The sequence below is a fragment of the Chanos chanos genome, chromosome 7 (assembly GCF_902362185.1).
Source record: "Chanos chanos chromosome 7, fChaCha1.1, whole genome shotgun sequence".
Taxonomy (NCBI): Eukaryota; Metazoa; Chordata; class Actinopteri; order Gonorynchiformes; family Chanidae; genus Chanos; species Chanos chanos.
In genome coordinates, this window is record NC_044501.1 from 6,934,854 (window position 1) to 6,951,942 (window position 17,089).

General features: G+C 43.5%; 1 protein-coding gene across 1 annotated transcript; it reads right to left on the reverse strand.

The window, feature by feature from the left end:
- Positions 1-128: 128 nt before the first annotated feature.
- nup133 (nucleoporin 133) lies at positions 129-16,198 on the reverse strand. The gene is made up of 26 exons (XM_030780372.1): positions 16,077-16,198; positions 15,832-15,947; positions 15,608-15,711; positions 14,980-15,084; positions 14,610-14,741; positions 14,273-14,443; positions 13,430-13,585; positions 12,779-12,849; positions 12,144-12,291; positions 11,449-11,599; positions 10,525-10,682; positions 10,262-10,353; positions 9,740-9,903; positions 9,216-9,310; positions 8,420-8,644; positions 7,837-7,959; positions 7,555-7,654; positions 6,654-6,905; positions 5,943-6,076; positions 4,663-4,821; positions 3,469-3,604; positions 2,873-2,991; positions 2,103-2,183; positions 1,270-1,343; positions 828-916; positions 129-265 (listed from the first exon to the last, which is right to left on the reverse strand). Exons 1-26 carry the CDS (start codon positions 16,196-16,198, stop codon positions 129-131), a joined length of 3,414 nt encoding a protein of 1,137 aa, XP_030636232.1.
- Between the last annotated feature and the right edge of the window lie 891 nt (positions 16,199-17,089).

Consider the following 17,089-nt stretch of genomic DNA (forward strand, 5'->3'; position numbering starts at 1 on the left):
CAGATGCCAATTACAGAAATAAACAATTTATTAGGAAACTGCCATTTTCACACAAAAAAGTAAAAAAAAAAAAAAGAGGGAAAAGATAGTTGTATTCAAGTGTAGACTGAGAGCATGTGATTGGTGGGTTACAGTTGGGCTTGTAGGTAATGTTCATAGTTTGCTTTGACGAGAAACTCAAAGTAGGGCTTTGACTTCATACTCTCCAGTTCTTCCATTTGGAGCAGGTCCTTGACATCCGGCAAATACGTCTGTAGAGAAACACCTGGAGGGCAGAACCAGAGATTGGTGTAAGAGCCTGTGTGTGTGTGCATATCCGTGCCTGTTTAATTAGTTTAATTTCTAAACACAGGAACGGAGCAGAAAGAAAGAAAAAAAAAAAGGCAAAAGTTTCTGCTTCTGCTTGTACGTCTCTCGTTTTATTTAAGGCCGACGTCAAGAGCTGCTTGAGTGACGAACGTTTTCAGTTACAGACGTACATCCATGTCAGTCTATCTCTAGTTATACAGAGGGAATCCACAGACAGTAAAGAACAACCACTCCACCTCATAAATGCCAGCTCTGAAGCTAGTTCTGTTCCTAAACCGGGTAGAGGTATCGGCATGACAGAACTGGTTAGTTAATGTTGTGTGGTGTTGAGCACAGAATTGCGCATTCAGCAGAAAAAAAATATAAAAGTGTGCGCGTGTGTGTGTGTGTTTTTGTCTAAGTGAGTTTAACAGTACCCTCTGGTATGAATTTCTGAAGATGAAGTAGCTATACTTTGTGAGTGGGTGGGTGTGTGAGTATGTGTGTGTGTGTGTGTCTCTGTGTGCGTTTAACAGTACCTTCCTGTGCGAGTTTCTGGAGGATTCTGATGAAGTTGCTGTCTTTAGCTGCCACAAGAGGATCATCATTAGGATCAGCAGATGACCAACTACATAAAAAAAGAAAAAGAAAAAAAAAAATCGAAACATCAGCTTAATGAAAGCCCAACAAGAACACACACGCACATTTCAAACTAATACGGCAAACCTGGCCATTTCAGCACACGAGTCCCTGACAGTAAAAACAGTTTTGTGTTCACATCACTCTGGCGTTCCAGCTGCACTAGTGTTGAGATGTGAAAAGCATTAGAATGGCTTTCCAAGAAAACGATTAAACGAACGAGTGAGCGAGAGGGTGAGGGGGAGGGGAGAGAGAGGGGGGGGGGGGGGGAGAGAGAGAGAGAGAGAGAGAGAGGAAGCCATCTTCAGTCAAGAAAAAAGATAAGAAGAAGAGGGCTCGTACTTCTCTTTCCAGTCTTTTTTCAGCGCCTTGGCGAAGATCTCACATTTAAGAGCTTCAATGTCCACAGCGTCCTCCTACAGATACACACACACCACACACACACACACCACAGTCAGACACCTTTTCACTGCCGATACAGCTCTTACACTGGCCTCAAATATTATTACTACATTAATATAGATCTTACACTGGCCTCAAATATTATTACTACATTAATACAGATCTTACACTCACCTCTGATACCTATTAATACAGATCTTACACTGGCCTCACATATTATTACTACATTAATACAGATCTTACACTGGTCTTAAATACCTATTAATACAGATCTTACACTGGTCTAAAATACTTACTAATATAAATAAAGATTAAAAACCAATTTCAAATACCTATAAATACACACATACACAATGTCAAACATCCATGTATTATCAACAGAGATTATACATTAATGTCAAATCTCTATACATTAAAAAAAAACATATTGTACATTACAGTCAAACATCTATTTGTCGTCAATATAGATAACACACTATTGTCAAATGGTGGTTTGCTCTGAACACAGATAAGATTATAGTTACCAATACAGATTACACACTATTGTCAAATGGTTGTTTGCTCTGAACACAGGTTATAGTATCTACAGTATTATTATAGTATTGTTACTATTGTATTACTATTACTATAGTGTTATGGTATCTCCGTTTCACAGTGTGATTCTTCGCTGCGCCTGTTTTTTTCTATAGGCTGTGATAGAGGTGATGCAGTGACTACCTATAGTGACTGTGTGTCATTTACACATGCGGAATCTGTTCATACAGATCTGTTACCTCATCGATATACTCCAGCAGGTCCAGCGCCTTTTTAAAGTCGTACTCGTTCGCATCACGATTCTCATCGCAAATGTACAGCTACAGGGAACGAGGGAAAACGGCAAAAGAGACGAGCGAGAGAAAAAAAGAGAGAGAGAGAGAGAGAGAGAGAGAAAAGGCATCGTTAGCTGGAGTTTGTGGGCGGAAAACTGAAAACAGAGGAAAAAGAATGAGTGAGTGGGTGGGTCACTGTGTGTGTACGTGGAGAGGGTTATCTGTGTGTGTGTGTGTGAACTTTTCAGTGAGTAATGCAGTATAGGCAATACTATTTCAAGTTCAAGTTCAAGTTTATTTAGAGCCCAATATCACTGTTTACAGTCTCAAGGGGCTTTACAGGCCACAACAGTCAAATCAAAATATGATTTGTGCCGAGCTCGTGTGTGTAGGTTTGTTTTGCTTATGAATATGTGAGGGACTTTGTATTTACATAAATAAGAATGTGGTGAGGTCATGTGCACTGAGTAAAGGCGTGTATGTGTGTGTGTGTGTGTATTTTCTCACATTAATGAGGTTGTGTGCGCTGAGACAAGGTGTGTATGTATGTGTGTGTGTGTGTGTGTGTGTGTATGTGTGTGTAGATGTTCTCACATTAATGAGGTTGTGTGTGCTGAGAAAAGGTGTGTGTGTGTGTGTGTGTGTGTGTGTAGATGTTCTCACATTAATGAGGTTGTGTGTGCTGAGAAAGGGTGTGTGTGTGTGTGTGTGTGTGTGTGCGTAGATGTTCTCACATTAATGAGGTTGTGTGCGCTGAGTACAGGCATGAGATCTGGATTCAGTTGTTTCTCCTCCAGGAGCTCTTTGGGCAGAGTCTCTTGATGTAGTAAGAATCGCTCCTGCTCAATAATGTCTGCACACACACACAGAGACAAACACACACACACAGACACACACACAAATCCACAGAGACACACACACACACACACAGACCCACAGAGACACAAACACAGGTAGAAGCACAGGCACAGATACACACACACAGACACAGACCCACAGAGACACAAACACAGGCACAGACACACACACACACACACAGAAACACAAACACAAACAGACACACACACATACACAACCAACATATTTATTCAGTTATGCTATTCACTTATGATAGTCAAGACTTGGCTTGGTGAGTCATTGTGTGAGGACATAGAAGAGCTGCCAGTAAAAACAGGTGCAGTTGTAGAACAGAATACAGTAGTAATGCAGAAGTGTAAACTGTCAACAGTATGACATCACAGGTTATAATAAACACACGACGGCGACTACAGACTGTTTAAAATGGCAGTTTGTGTGTGTGTGTGTGTGTGTGTGTGTCTCTCTCTCTCACCGTCGACTTGTTTCTGTCGCAGGGCATCGGGCATGTCGGAGGCCAAGGCCGTGAGTTTGCTGAGCGCGAGCAGTGTCTTCTTCTTGACAAAATATCGCGTCTCCATATTGGCCTGACCGTACAAGGTCTTATGGGCCTGGGGGGAGGGGGGGGGGGGAGTTCAGTATGTACTGACAACTGATTCTAATATTCACATCAGACTCAAGTCACTCAGAATCCTCACATTGACGCAATGCTTATTCAATCTGGTTTTTTTTTGTATGTGTGATGCCTCCATTGCCAAAGTCCTCTTTGTGTAAGTCATATGGTGAGCTGACTGGTGTAGCTGACTTTCCCTCTGGAAGAGCTAACTGGTCTCTCCAGTTGAGGTGTGTGTATGAGAGAAAACCTATACTGATGGTTCTGAATGTGTATATGGTATTCCTAGCTGAGGGGTGTGTGTGTGTGTGTAAAACCTACACTCGGGTAGTCCTGAACATGTATGTCATGTAGATAGCTGAGCTCTGTGTGTGCGCATGTGTGCGTGTGTGTGTACAACTTACACTCTGGTAGTCGTGGATGTGGATGTCATGTTGATAGCTGAGTTGTGTGTGTGTGTGCGTTTGTGCGTGAGTGTGTGTGTAAAACCTACGCTCTGGTAGTCGTGGACATGGATGTCGTGGAGCCAGCTGAGGTGTGTGTGTGTGTGTGTGTGTGTGTAAAACCTACACTCTGGTAGTCGTGGACGTGTATGTCATGTTGATAGCTGAGCTGTGTGTGTGTGTGTGAGTGTGTGTGTGTGTGAGTGTGAGTGTGAGCGTGAGCGTGAGCGTGTGTGTGTAAAACCTACGCTCTGGTAGTCGTGGACGTGGATGTCATGTTGATAGCTGAGCTGTGTGTGTGTGTGTGTGAGTGTGTGTGTGAGTGTGAGTGTGAGTGTGTGTGTGTGTGTGTGTGTGTGTGTGTGTGTGTGTGTGTAAGACCTACGCTCTGGTAGTCGTGGACGTGGATGTCATGTTGATAGCTGAGCTGTGTGTGTGTGTGTGTGTGTGTGTGTGTGTGTGTGTGTGTGTGTGTGTGTATGTGTGTAAGACCTACGCTCTGGTAGTCGTGGACATGGATGTCATGGAGCCAGCTGAGGTGTGTGTGTGTGTGTGTGTGTGTGTGTGTGTGTGAGTGTGAGCGTGAGCGTGAGCGTGTGTGTGTAAGACCTACGCTCTGGTAGTCGTGGACGTGGATGTCGTGGAGCCAGCTGAGGTGCTGGTGGGCCTGCAGGAAGTTGGCGAGCTGCTGGTGCTGCATGATTGGCTGAGAGAGCAGCTTCCCACGCTTCCCTTTCTCCATGTACCAGCGGAACAGGAAGTCTGCGAAGTTCTGCCGGAAAGACGGACAAATCAGGGCCAAACGCTTCATTAAAAATGATTCCTATTCCTAACCTATAAGGTGTTGTACTAAAGTTTACTGTGGTTTGAGTAACAGACAGTGTATTGCATGGTGCAATTTATCTACAATTTTCGAAAGAACCTGTTTGTAGTTCTTCTCAAATTCAGCTAAACTATAGTGAACTGAACAGTGTTACATCATATGGTTAGAAGAAAAACGAAGGAGAAAAAAAATGGCTAAAAGAAAAAAAAAAAAAAAAAAAAAAATCAGGAAACACTCTATGAAGAGACCTGATTAAGTTAAATTAATTATCACAGGAAGGAAGCTCATGAGACGCAGACTTTTTAAACTATAGTTACCACAGTAAAGTCATGGACTTTCAAACTGCTGTTTCAAACTGCTCTATTTTAATCTATAATTCATTACTCTGCTTCACAAGGGCACCAAAGGAGTTTTGTGCTGAAAAGAAAATAAAAGGAAAAAAACCAAAAAAACAAAGTATATTCTTTTCAGAAAGAAGGACCATGATAGTATGAGAAGGATTCTAAGTCACTCTGCAGAAAACTTGTACTTTGTGAAATGTTTTGACTTCAACTTCAATTTCAACTTCCAGTTTACCATAAAAAAAAAGATTAAAAAAAAGGTTTGCGCATGCTGTTTGATGAGAAAAGGCAAAGAAAAACAAAACCATTTTGGGACCTGTGCGTTAAGTGCATCTCCTCTCTGATGTTTTACTTCTAACAATGTTTCCCCCTCTCTTTTAACTGGATTGGTCACTGGCATATCCATATGGCTTTAACCATGAATCTGATTGGTCACTGGCATATCCATATGGCTTTAACCATGAATCTGATTGGCAGAGTGAGTCACATCAAAGAGAGTAAAATTTATATCGTGTGATATAATAACTGTTTCTTTCAATGACACTGGCTTGAACCATCCGATTTTAAAGGAAAAAATATTTGAAGACTCTCATTGACACGGTTGAAAACTAACTCTTGTTGCACGGGCTAAGAACATTAAAACCCCCTTTAAGATGACTTTTTTGCTTTCGGATACGTTTTTAAACAGCGGGGTCGGAGGTTTTTTTTTTTTTGTTTTTTTTTTTTTACCTGATCGGCGAATTTGGTCATATAGTGCTGGAGGCGGCTCTGGTTCTCTGTCCTCTCACACATTTGGACCAGGATGTCAAAATCACAGTACTTTTCAGCCAACGCCGCCACCCACTGGTACTGCCGATGCTCCACTGATAGAGAGAAAAAAAAAAAAAAGAGCTAACATGCGTCTGTAATGCAACAGAAATACACACAGGGTCTCCCGTGTAAGAGACCATACGGGATGTGACATTTGGATAAGAGAAGAAAGGAACTCTTACAGGCAAAAAAAAAAAAATTTTAGCTCCAGTTCGTGTGAGTGTGTATGTGTGTGTGTGTGTGTTCACTCACACAGGGGTTTCAGTAGCTCGGAGCGTCTCTGTGTATGTGTGTGTGTGTGTGTGTTCACTCACACAGGGGTTTCAGTAGCTCGGAGCGTCTCTGTGTGTTTTCTAGCCCCAGTTCGTGTGTGTGTGTGTGCGTGCGTGTGTGTGTGTATATGTGCGTGTGTGTATGTGTATGTGCGTGCGTTCACTCACACAGAGGTTTCAGTAACTCGGAGCGTCTCTGTGTGTGTATGTGTATGTTTGTGTGTGTGTGTGTGTTCTCTCACACAGGGGTCTCAGTAGCTCGGAGCGTCTCTGTGTGTGTGTGTGTGTGTATGTGTGTGTGTGTGTGTGTGTGTGTGTATGTGTGTGTGTGTGTGTGTATATGTGTGTGTTCACTCACACAGGGGTCTCAGTAGCTCGGAGCGTCTCTGTGTGTATTCCAGCTCCAGCGCGTTGTATCTCTCCTGCTGAAGCGGTCGGCGCAGAGACGTCAGCTGGGCCACGTAGCCGCTCAGGAGAGAGTCCAACAGCGCCACCAACTGTTCGTTAAGAGCGTTACGCAGCTCTGAGTCGGCGTGAGGGTACACCATCTTCAGGATGACCTCATGCTGGCGGCTTATGGCTGTCCGCACACCACCTGGACCTCCAGACGCTGAGAGACAGGGAGGAGGAGGAGGGGGGAGAAGGTTTTATAGAAGGGACTCACACTGAGTATAACACACTGACTGAGATGGATGGATAGACTGATGGATGGATGGGTGGAGAAATGCACAGATGTATGGATGAATGGATATGGAGATATACAAATGGATGGCTGGATAGACAGACAGACAGACAGACAGACAGACAGACAGACAGACAGACAGATTTGCCTTTCACAGACACCACTTTGCCTTTCCCACCAGTGGATCAAAAACCGAAGGAACGAACAAAGAATAAATGAATGGAAGTTTATCAGCCAATCAGAGACTCCGTGGGAACAGCCAATCAGAGACCCAGTGGGAACAGTCCTGTTCTTTTCACCGACTGTGTCATGACAGATATTGCCTTTTATACTGGCTGATTTCTGAATCTGCTTTCCCCCATGACGAGCCCCCACAACACGGAGACACTGCACCTCTCAGTCTTTTTACATTTTAGATTTAAATGTTTAAACTCATTTAAGAGCCATTTCGTCCATGTGTTCAGCATTATACATCTGTGTGTGTGTGTGTGTGTGTGAGCTAGTATATGACTGTGCTCTGTAGTACTTGCCCGTGTATGTGTGTGTGTGTGTGTGTGTGTGTGTGTGTGTGTGTTACCTGTCCAGGGGATGTACTCAGGTTCAGGAGCTGAATTTTCAGGTGCTCTGTAGAGAGAGGCTTTCGTCTCTCTGTACTGCCCTGCGGCCTGGAGCATATCCTACAACATTTACACAATAAAACATTTACAAAACACACACTTACACTATGTATGTATGTAAAAATATGCATATATGAAGATCTATGACAGCAGTCATGTATGTACAGTAAAGTTATGTATGCGTGTGTCTGGGTCTGTGTTAGCCAGGGCACAGAGGGGTGTGGTGTACAGTACTGAGATACCTTTATGATATTGTTGACGTTAAGTACGACTTCGGCCCACTGGACAGAATCAACAGGGTTCTCCTTTAGGGCTTTCTCTTCTTCATCCAGCAAACACTCAAAGATGGACGAAATCTGAGACACCTGGACACACACACACAGACACACAAAAACACACAAACCAGATATCAGGTGTCAAACACACAGTCTGTATCTAAATAATTTCTGTGCTGAGAGAGTTGAGAGCTGGTTGTGTTTCCTCTCTAGGCTTCTGAGCATATAAGACATGCAAAAATATCAACATATTTCTCAATTCACTTCCAGACCCACACACACACAAACACATACACACACACAAAATGATCACAAAACTACAACATGACCTCTCAGATGATATTCTAAAGAGATACAAAGAAGTTGGAAAAACAAAATCAACGAAACAGAAAATATGGGGCGGGGGGGAATTATATTTCATACGAATTACCTCACTAAGAGAAAAACAAAACAAAACAAACAAACAAAAAAATACCAGACCCAGCAAACCCCACCCAAACACACACACACACACACACACACACACACACTCTCTTTGCCTCTCCTGTACCTCTCTGAAGAAGACGTCGGCAGGCGTGAGGCTGGCGGGAACCTCAGTGCTGCTCTTCGTCAGGGCGGAGAGGATGGCGGTGTTGACCAGCTCGGGGTGTTTGGCGTGATGGTTCTTCAGCACGATGGCCGCGGCCAGCTTCTCCGCGTGCTCGCACAGCAACAGCCGCGTTGCCATGGGAGACGAGCGCACCGTCGCAGAGCCCAACCGATCCAACAAGCCCATCTGAATTGGGGGTGGGGGATGTGAGGGGGTGGGGGGGGGTTACTTATTCAGTGTGTGAGAAATGCTGATATTTCTGTCGTTATTAATCAGTTTCTTCCCATCATGATTCACATACAGGCCCAACCCTGATTTCTTCACCAGGCTTGCAAACTGCAGGCTCACACAGTGTCATGCTCATTCAAAGTATCCAATCATTGAAAAAAAAACAAAAAACGGGGAGATTAGTTTTAGATTACCCCTCGACTAAAAAAAAAAAAAAAAAAAAAAAATGCATGCTGATACTTCAGTCAGGGGGCCAGGGCATACATATGATAATGACTGGGGGTGATTTCCCTGTTAGATATTCATCGTTTTAGGAGAGGGACTGTGGCAGTGTGTAATCTCTCTTTTCCTTGGGTTTTGATTTTTTACGTTTGTGAGAGAGGGATAATAGCAGTATGTACCTGTAGCAGTCTGAAGTTGTAGCAGTATGTACCTGTAACTGAGTGTGACTGATGCAGTGCATGATTGACACAGTGTTGACCTGTAGCAGTGTGTGACTGTAGCAGTGTGTGACTGTAGCAGTGGGTACCTGTGAGAGGAAGTCCATGAAACAGTGGTGAGCTTTCATTTTGTCCTCCAGCTGGTGCAGGAGGATCAGAGAGGTCAGAGTGAATCCGGCACTCTCTGCAACACAGCAAAACAGATTACACTTACAAAAACAAAAAAAATCCCCTAAAACAACAAAAAACAAATACTTTCATAGAACAACCTGACCTCCTTTTTCAGTCATGGGTATAATCCCCTTATAGTTAATAACCCAGGAGAGGCTTGTCCATAATACAGCTGGGGTAAAATATGATTTATTCTCCTCTCGACATATCTTTTCACTTGTTTATCGTCTCTATGGAAACGCATGCACATTTGTCTAGCTCTGTCCTCTTTCACACACTATCCTTTAACTCTTTCCCAATTCAGTGACTTTTTTTCCCCCCACACATACTTCTTTTAACTATTTTTTTTCTCCATCTCTCACTCACACTCACTGTCTGTCTCCCTAATTCTGTCTGTCTCTCTTACTCTCTGTTTGTCTGTCTCTCTCTCTCTCTCTCTTACCATCGGGTACAGACTCGGCCCATCGTGGGTCAGAGGCAGGGTAATCGTCCACAAGGTCAAGGTTAATCTGGGTTACGACTTTGTCCAGCTCTCCTCCCGCCCCTTCTTCTCCGTCATTGGGGAAAAGCTCGTCTGTCATGTTCTGAGCACCAAGCAGATCGTGTCTGGGGAGGAAATAAACAAGAAAACAGGATGAAACCACATTTTTTACAATTACTCTTTTAAGACTGGCTAAATCTACACTACTGAATCAGCCCATGGAGGCTGCAAACTGATATACTCTCTGAATTTCAAAACACATATTAAACAAAAGACTATTTTGAGGGTCAATTAAAAAAAAAACCCTTCAGAAACATGACTCCAAAAATTTAATTACAAGGAGGATAACCACTATAATGGAAAAAAGTTGAGTTTGTATAATGATTTCTGGAACACAAAAGCCTCACTTGAACAGCACATTTAAATAGCATGTTCAAAGGGCACAAATCGTCGGATTTCACAAACTCTGGGGAAACCTCTTACCGACAGAACTGCAGGAAAGCCGACTTCAGACGTTTCGTCTTGTCCTCCTGGGCAACAGTATCCGTTTTCGGCGGCGTCTCCAAAGGCGTTCCCTTTAAAAGCAAACGAAAAAGGGAATTCTTTAATCTTTACTAGTAAATTCTAAGTGAGACTCACCCCCGTTCGCAGTCACGCCTCAGTATAAATGCAAGGCCGAGTTTTAGTCTAGAACAATCCGCAAGCAGGGGTCTGGTTCAACTTAATCCATCGGTCTTAATGCTCACCTCAGGTCCAGGACCAGCCAGTGAAGTGCAGAGAGAGTCCTCCATGTTCTCTGGTAGTATCGAAGCGTTTTCTCTGGCTACCACGGCGACGAGCCCACTGTTCTGGGAGAAGAAGACGGGCAGGTTGGCACAAACGCCACCGCCGCGGATGTGGTCTCCTGCAACGGACGAAAGACACGAACGCCAAAGGGGTTTCAGCGCAAAACAACACTACGCTGCACTGCGGTAAGATGTTACTGTAGGCCTGGAAAGCTCTGAATGAATAGTAAATGAATCCATTGACTGTTCTGGTGTTGTAGAAAAAAAAAATCACGAATTCATTTCCGTTATGACATCGCTAACGCAATAAAAAAAAACAAACCAAAAAACCCATCTCCAGACATTCTCTGAGTGTCGAACCAAAACGTTTCAGTGTAAAATGACTAATCCTTGTGTGCACACACAGACAGAGACACAGATGCAGAGCAAAAGATTACATCCTAAAAACAAACTACTTCAAGAACATCAAACTCTACAAAGGTTGGGCTGTATTTACACGCGTAGCTTCCAGAATAAATGTCTTGAGGACAACCATCAAACTCCACACAAAGGAAAACATTAAAATACAAGAGTCAAAGCTACCAATACCGTCTGTGGCAGGAACACTAAACACAGGCAAATACATTTTCATATCCTTTCAACTTACAGCGTCAACACGCAGCTGTCAAAACTAACTGTAATTCACGTCTAAAAGTGAACAGATATGGTGGATTCAGGCATTTAATGGGTTATTTCAGAGCACCAGCTTCTGTCCCAAGAAAACTAGAGACACATAACCAGGAGTATCTGACAATACTGTCACAAACACAGTTCTGTTAAACACAGCTTTTTCTTTTTTTTTTTTTATCCCGTCGTCTTGGTGATCGCACGACCTCTCGACCTTACCGGGGGAGTTGAAAGCGATCTTCTCCTCGGGCAGAGAACCGCGGCCGGTCCCCGTGCTACAGGCGTACACCAGGTCCTCGTTGTAGAGGTACGCCGCGGGGCTGGTCGCCCGCGGCAACACCAGACGGGTCTTCTGCAGTTCCTCCTCGCTCTGAGAAAAACAAACATACAAACAAATAAACAAACCAACACACACACACACACACACACAGAGAGTTTGTTGAATGAGATGTCAGAGCCTGCTAACACAGAGGTGACAGCTTCTGAAAAGGATCAATTAAACTCCAGCGGTTTCTGAGACAGACCGAGAGTTGTCATTCTGGTGAGAATTTGCTCACCATGGATTCAGTGAAACCAGTGAAATACACTTGACACAGTCTGGTGTTGGGTAAAAAAAACAAAACAAAAAAAAGGGTAAAATGAGTCATCTAGTAGAAAGGCAGACAGCTAGTGAAACATAAACACAACACTTATTATATACAGAATACAGAATTACTACTGAAATATAAACGCAACACTTATTATATACAGAATAACTACTGAAATATAAACACAACACTTATAATTATTACATACAGAATGAGAATTTCCTCATGTAACCCTTTGTGTTTTTATGTTCTGAATACGAGTCAAGTTCTTTATTCTGTTACACTGAGTTTGGTCATACTCCGCGATGACAGTGAGTGAATTTGTACCTGAAATGGAGGGTTGTACTTGGTGACCTCTACAGAGAGTTCGTCTGACACCTGACTCACGTTGTCGGGGAGCGTAACCAGGCAGAAGTAGGCCAGGCACGGAGTGTCTGCCGGGTGCCAGGCAGCGGCCAAAACCACCAGCCCGTCCCTAAAACACAGCATCACATAAACCAGCCGTATTTACACTGAACCAAACAAACCCCCTGAGACATCACTAACGGAAATCTCACATAGACTTGAGTTTCACAAAAACACCACACAATGTCCGAATGTGTTAATGTTTTTGAATGTTTACAGGCATAACTGTTTCAAACAGATGTTTTAATACGACTGATAACAAAGAGTGTCCATCTGGATTTGGTGATTTTGGCTCCGTTACTGGGAACCATCTGAGGACTCCTTCATTTCGGTTTCAGACAACAGGGATAATTACGCAAGCTTAATTACGGTAATTATGAAGGCTTAATCAAACAGAGATAATGATTTAAAGACTACGCGGGGCCGAGTGGTTCTTTAAAAGCTATAATTCAGAGTGAGTGAGAGTGAGTGTGTGTGTGTGTGTGGGTGTGTGTGTGAGTGAGTGTGTGAGTGTGAATGTGAGTGAGTGTGTGTGAGTGTGTGTGTGTAACACTGACGGGCTGAGCTGCAGGTCCAGATAGCTGATGTTGACTCCCTCTTTCATCTCCGCATAGTTACTCTCAGAGCCCTGGACCAGAGAAGCAGGAGACAGACAGACAACAGAATCAGTTCATCACTGATAATTACAGTTAATTACAATGACGTACTAATTAACCACTTAATTACTCCCCCTGAATGAGTTTAAAAGCATACAGCACGCAAACACAACACACAACATTCACTATAACCGCAAAAGAATACTATACTTTGTATAAATTATATTATTTTCATTTTTTAATAAATTATTGAACTATATTTGATTCTGAACTGTCACGCATGAGAAAAGTACACACTGATAATACTGATAATAACAATAAGTATATAGTCAGGTTGCTCAAGCTAATGTGCTAAACCATGATATATCATGAACGTAGTTGCGTCTGTAGAGAACCATTGAACAGCAAATCAATTAAACAAGTGATTCCTTTATACAGAGTTCAAAATGCTTTTCACAACCCACTGGGCCATATCAGACTGCCATGTGTTTTTCCCCCCTTCTCTGCATGAAACCTTGTCTGATCTGGATAGTTTCTGAGCAAGCATGCGTGTGCATGTCCGTGTGGTGCGTGTGTGTGTGTGCGTGTTTGTGTGCGTGTGCACACACTCACCCAGATGGCGTCTGAGATGCTCTCCGCGAGGCTCTGAGTGGCGTTCCAGCTGTAGAGCTGCTGTTCTCCACTTTCATCCACCACCCATTTATTTAAGCCATCACTGGTCAGAGTGTACAGACAGCTCAACTCCCTCACCCACAACACACTGTGCACCTGACACACACACAGAGAGAGAGAGAGAGAGAGAGAGAGAGAGAGAGAGAGAGAGAGAGAGAGAGAGAGAGAGAGAGAGAACACAGTGTTTATTCGGCATGAAGAGGGGGAAAATGGGTGATAGATGGGGATAAGGCGTATAAAGGGCGTATGGAGACATAAAAGAAGAGAGAGGAGAGAGGAGAGAATAGGAAATGAGGAGGAGAAGAGGTAAGAGGTGAAAAGGGGAGGCAAGCCGGTAAGCGTGAGGTGAGGTGGTGAGAGGGGGAGTGAAAGACAGGAACGGTGAAGAGAAGGTATGGATGCTGTGATGGAGAGAAGAGAGAAAGGTCAAGGTGAAGGTACAGGTAAAGACAAGAACGGTGAGAAAAGGCAAGAAGGTCATAAAAAGGAGAAAAAAATTGTAAGGAGGAGACTCTGAGAGAGAGAGATTACACAATGAAACTGAAGACAATGAGAGGGAGAGAAAAGAAAAGGACAAAAATCCACCCCCTCCAACAAAACAAAAAACAAAAAACAAAAACAAAAACAAAAAAAAGACAAAACAAAAAAAAAACCCAGCAAGGGCTTTAACTACTGGTGAAATACCTACTACTAAAGACAAACTCTAAACAAAGTGGGTCAAAAACACAACCTTCGGCACTCGACCAACCAACCAACCAAATAAATAAATAAATGAATTCTTACGGTGACGTCCGTCGGAGGTCCTCGGATGCCGAAGAGGCTGGAAACTCGGCGGCCGATGCCAGACAGGACCCCCTGACCCTGCTGTAAAGGGCGCTGGCAGAGCTTTCCGGAAGCATCCGCCCCCATCCGCAAAAGCTGCCCTCCATAGGAGGATACAATGAAACTACCGCCCTAGAAAAAGAGAGAGAGAGAGAGAATGAGAGAGAGAGAGAGAGAGAGAAACACTTTCAGGCCAAAATATTAGTCTCGCCAAGATGTCGATCTGACTTGTCGGAGCATGGGTGAAATTAGATAAGCCAACGTGAACGATACCCAAACACAGGTAAACGTTACTCACCTTGACGGCAGTGACAAAGTTGCAGAGGTTCCCCCCCAGTTCTGCTGCAATCTCTGTATATGTTCCCTCATGAGCAAGACTGGACCAGCACCGAGCCATGCCCTCAGGAGACACCGCCAGCACCGAGATAGACTGGCCAATCACAACACAGCTGTTAGTTTTGACCACTCTGATTGGGCAGCTCTGTCACTTGATTCTAAGGTTTTGTTCTAATTACAGATAATATAACCAGGGTACAACACACCTCCTCGAACCAGTTCACCCTGCAAACAGGCACACTCAACAGCTTCCCACTGATCAGTATGATCAGATACAATCCTATGAACCTTCAGTTGCAGTATAAATAAAGAAGCGTGTTTATAACGCATACCTGTACAGGAGCAGTTTCCAGTCGGTCTGAGGCAGATATGGAGATAAGATCAGCACTGTAGGCAAACTCACTGGGCGGTAACTGCAGATCCTTACACACAGACAACTGCCACGCACACACACACATACAGACACAGACACACACAAACACACACACAAACACAGACACACACAAACACACACACAAACACAGACACACACAAACACAGACACACACAAACACAGACACACAAACACAGACACACAAACACAGACACACACACACAGAAGGGAAGGTGGGGAGAGAGAGAAAGAGAGGGGTATAAAAGAACGTAAAGAAAATTTTAAAATACCAGTTTAATTTTTTGTATTAAATGGCTTCATCTCCAATGAGAGGTGGTCACTCCAGAACGGTACTGTTGACGCGGCTGAATTAGTGTTTGTGTGTGAGTCTATAGGTGTGTACGTCTGTACAGATAAAACCAATCTGGTCTTGGTCTGAAACAGTAAATTTAATCGATACATGAAAACCGACAGGCTCATGCTCCCTCTATAATTACATGCATTTTACTTTCATCGTCTGTCACGTTCGGACAGAACTAGTTCACTGCCATGGGACAGAGCGCAGGATCATTTCATTCAGACTGTACCTTGGCAACGGCGGTCTGACAGATCTTCCAAATGATTAGTCTTTCTCCGCAGACCATCCAAGCCCATCCGGAATCCTCCACCTTAACGGATATCTGGTCGTCCACTACAGCACGAGCGGGCAGACAGACACATGACAGGATTAATGAATTGTCACTAATATGAAAACAGTACATATGACATGCTATATGAAAGTCTCGAGAACCACAGAAAACTGCTAATTCACCGTCAGCCATGGTCAGCGCCTCCATGACTTTGACAGGCAGCGAGGAGCCGAATGTTTGGACGTCGAACTTCTCGGTGTCCACGGTCGCATAGCTTTGCACGCGCGTGGGAGTAGATCTACACAGAAATATCGTATTTCAATGGACGACAGCATAACATTAAATAAAGTCACACATTGGTACCGAAGACACGTAGTTTCAAGACAGTATAACGAGAAAAATCGTATCTATCTGAAGCTTTGATTACCTCGCTGCCAATGAAGACCGTCGCGGGGAGAACAGAAGTCCAGGTGTACCAAGACTCTTTCTACTGCCTGCTCTAGTCGTGTGTCTTCGCCCCGAGCCTGGGGTGCCGCGAGGAGAGAACATACTTATATTTTAAGACACTACTTGTCCAGAAAACGTAGCACCAAGCTTATCAGAGAGAACTGTTACCGATTGTAAAAAGCCCTCTTTTAGCGCGCACATTTAGGAACTCCGACGCATACTTTAAACGTCATAGACCAAGCATTCGGGTCGTGGATTAGGTTTTTTTGTTTTTCAAAATAAAAGTCCAACAGCAGGCTCTAAAAACTTGACGTAAGGAACGAGTTCAGAAACGCCCCAGAACTGCAGCAACATATGTCCGCTAATTTATGTCCGCTAACTGTGACAAATAATGAAGTACCGGACCCGTTATTCGGGGACAAGCAGTGCTTTTTAGGCGCTTCAACTCAAGGAGAACAAAATAGATTATTATAAGCAAATGTACACAACTATTTACAAAATGGTTTACAACCATGAATGTCATCCGAAGGAAAAATCCAAATATCGAAGTAAACAACAAGCAAGGTAGAAATCTAAAACGCCAAAGAGCAAACGCGCATGAGCAAACACAAAGGTAAATGTGTTTTCCCCCGCAGCTGTTAAACAGAAACCTCGAACCCCAGATCAAGTAAACAGAGAAAAAAAGTCTCTAGACTCTTTTTGTTATGTCAAAAGACTCTCTGCTGGACCGAAGAATCCACACCGTAAACTGGAGATACTGAAAAACCCACGTCCTTTTAACACCGTCAACATATTGTGTGAATAATCATACGTGCAGCCTTCGGAATCAAATTAATCAAGTCAAAATACGATCATATTGGCAGAGATATGCGCAAAACATTAAGGGGGGCAAGGAGTGCAAAACACTGAGTTAATATATGAGGAGTAATAGAAAAATCAGGAAAAAACGTTGACGTTTCAAATAAGAAAAATGAACAAAAACATGCAGGACCT

Bases quoted from the DNA above. Each gene is read 5' to 3' on its own strand.
- nup133 (XM_030780372.1), bottom strand. From the start codon at position 16,198: ATGTTCTCTCCTCGCGGCACCCCAGGCTCGGGGCGAAGACACACGACT. The intron at 12,850-13,429 runs GTGAGTGTGTGC...TCTCTGGTCCAG, and splicing joins GCATCTCAGACGCCATCTGG to GGCTCTGAGAGTAACTATGC. The intron at 12,292-12,778 runs GTCAGTGTTACA...GCTGTGTTTTAG, and splicing joins CTGGACCTGCAGCTCAGCCC to GGACGGGCTGGTGGTTTTGG.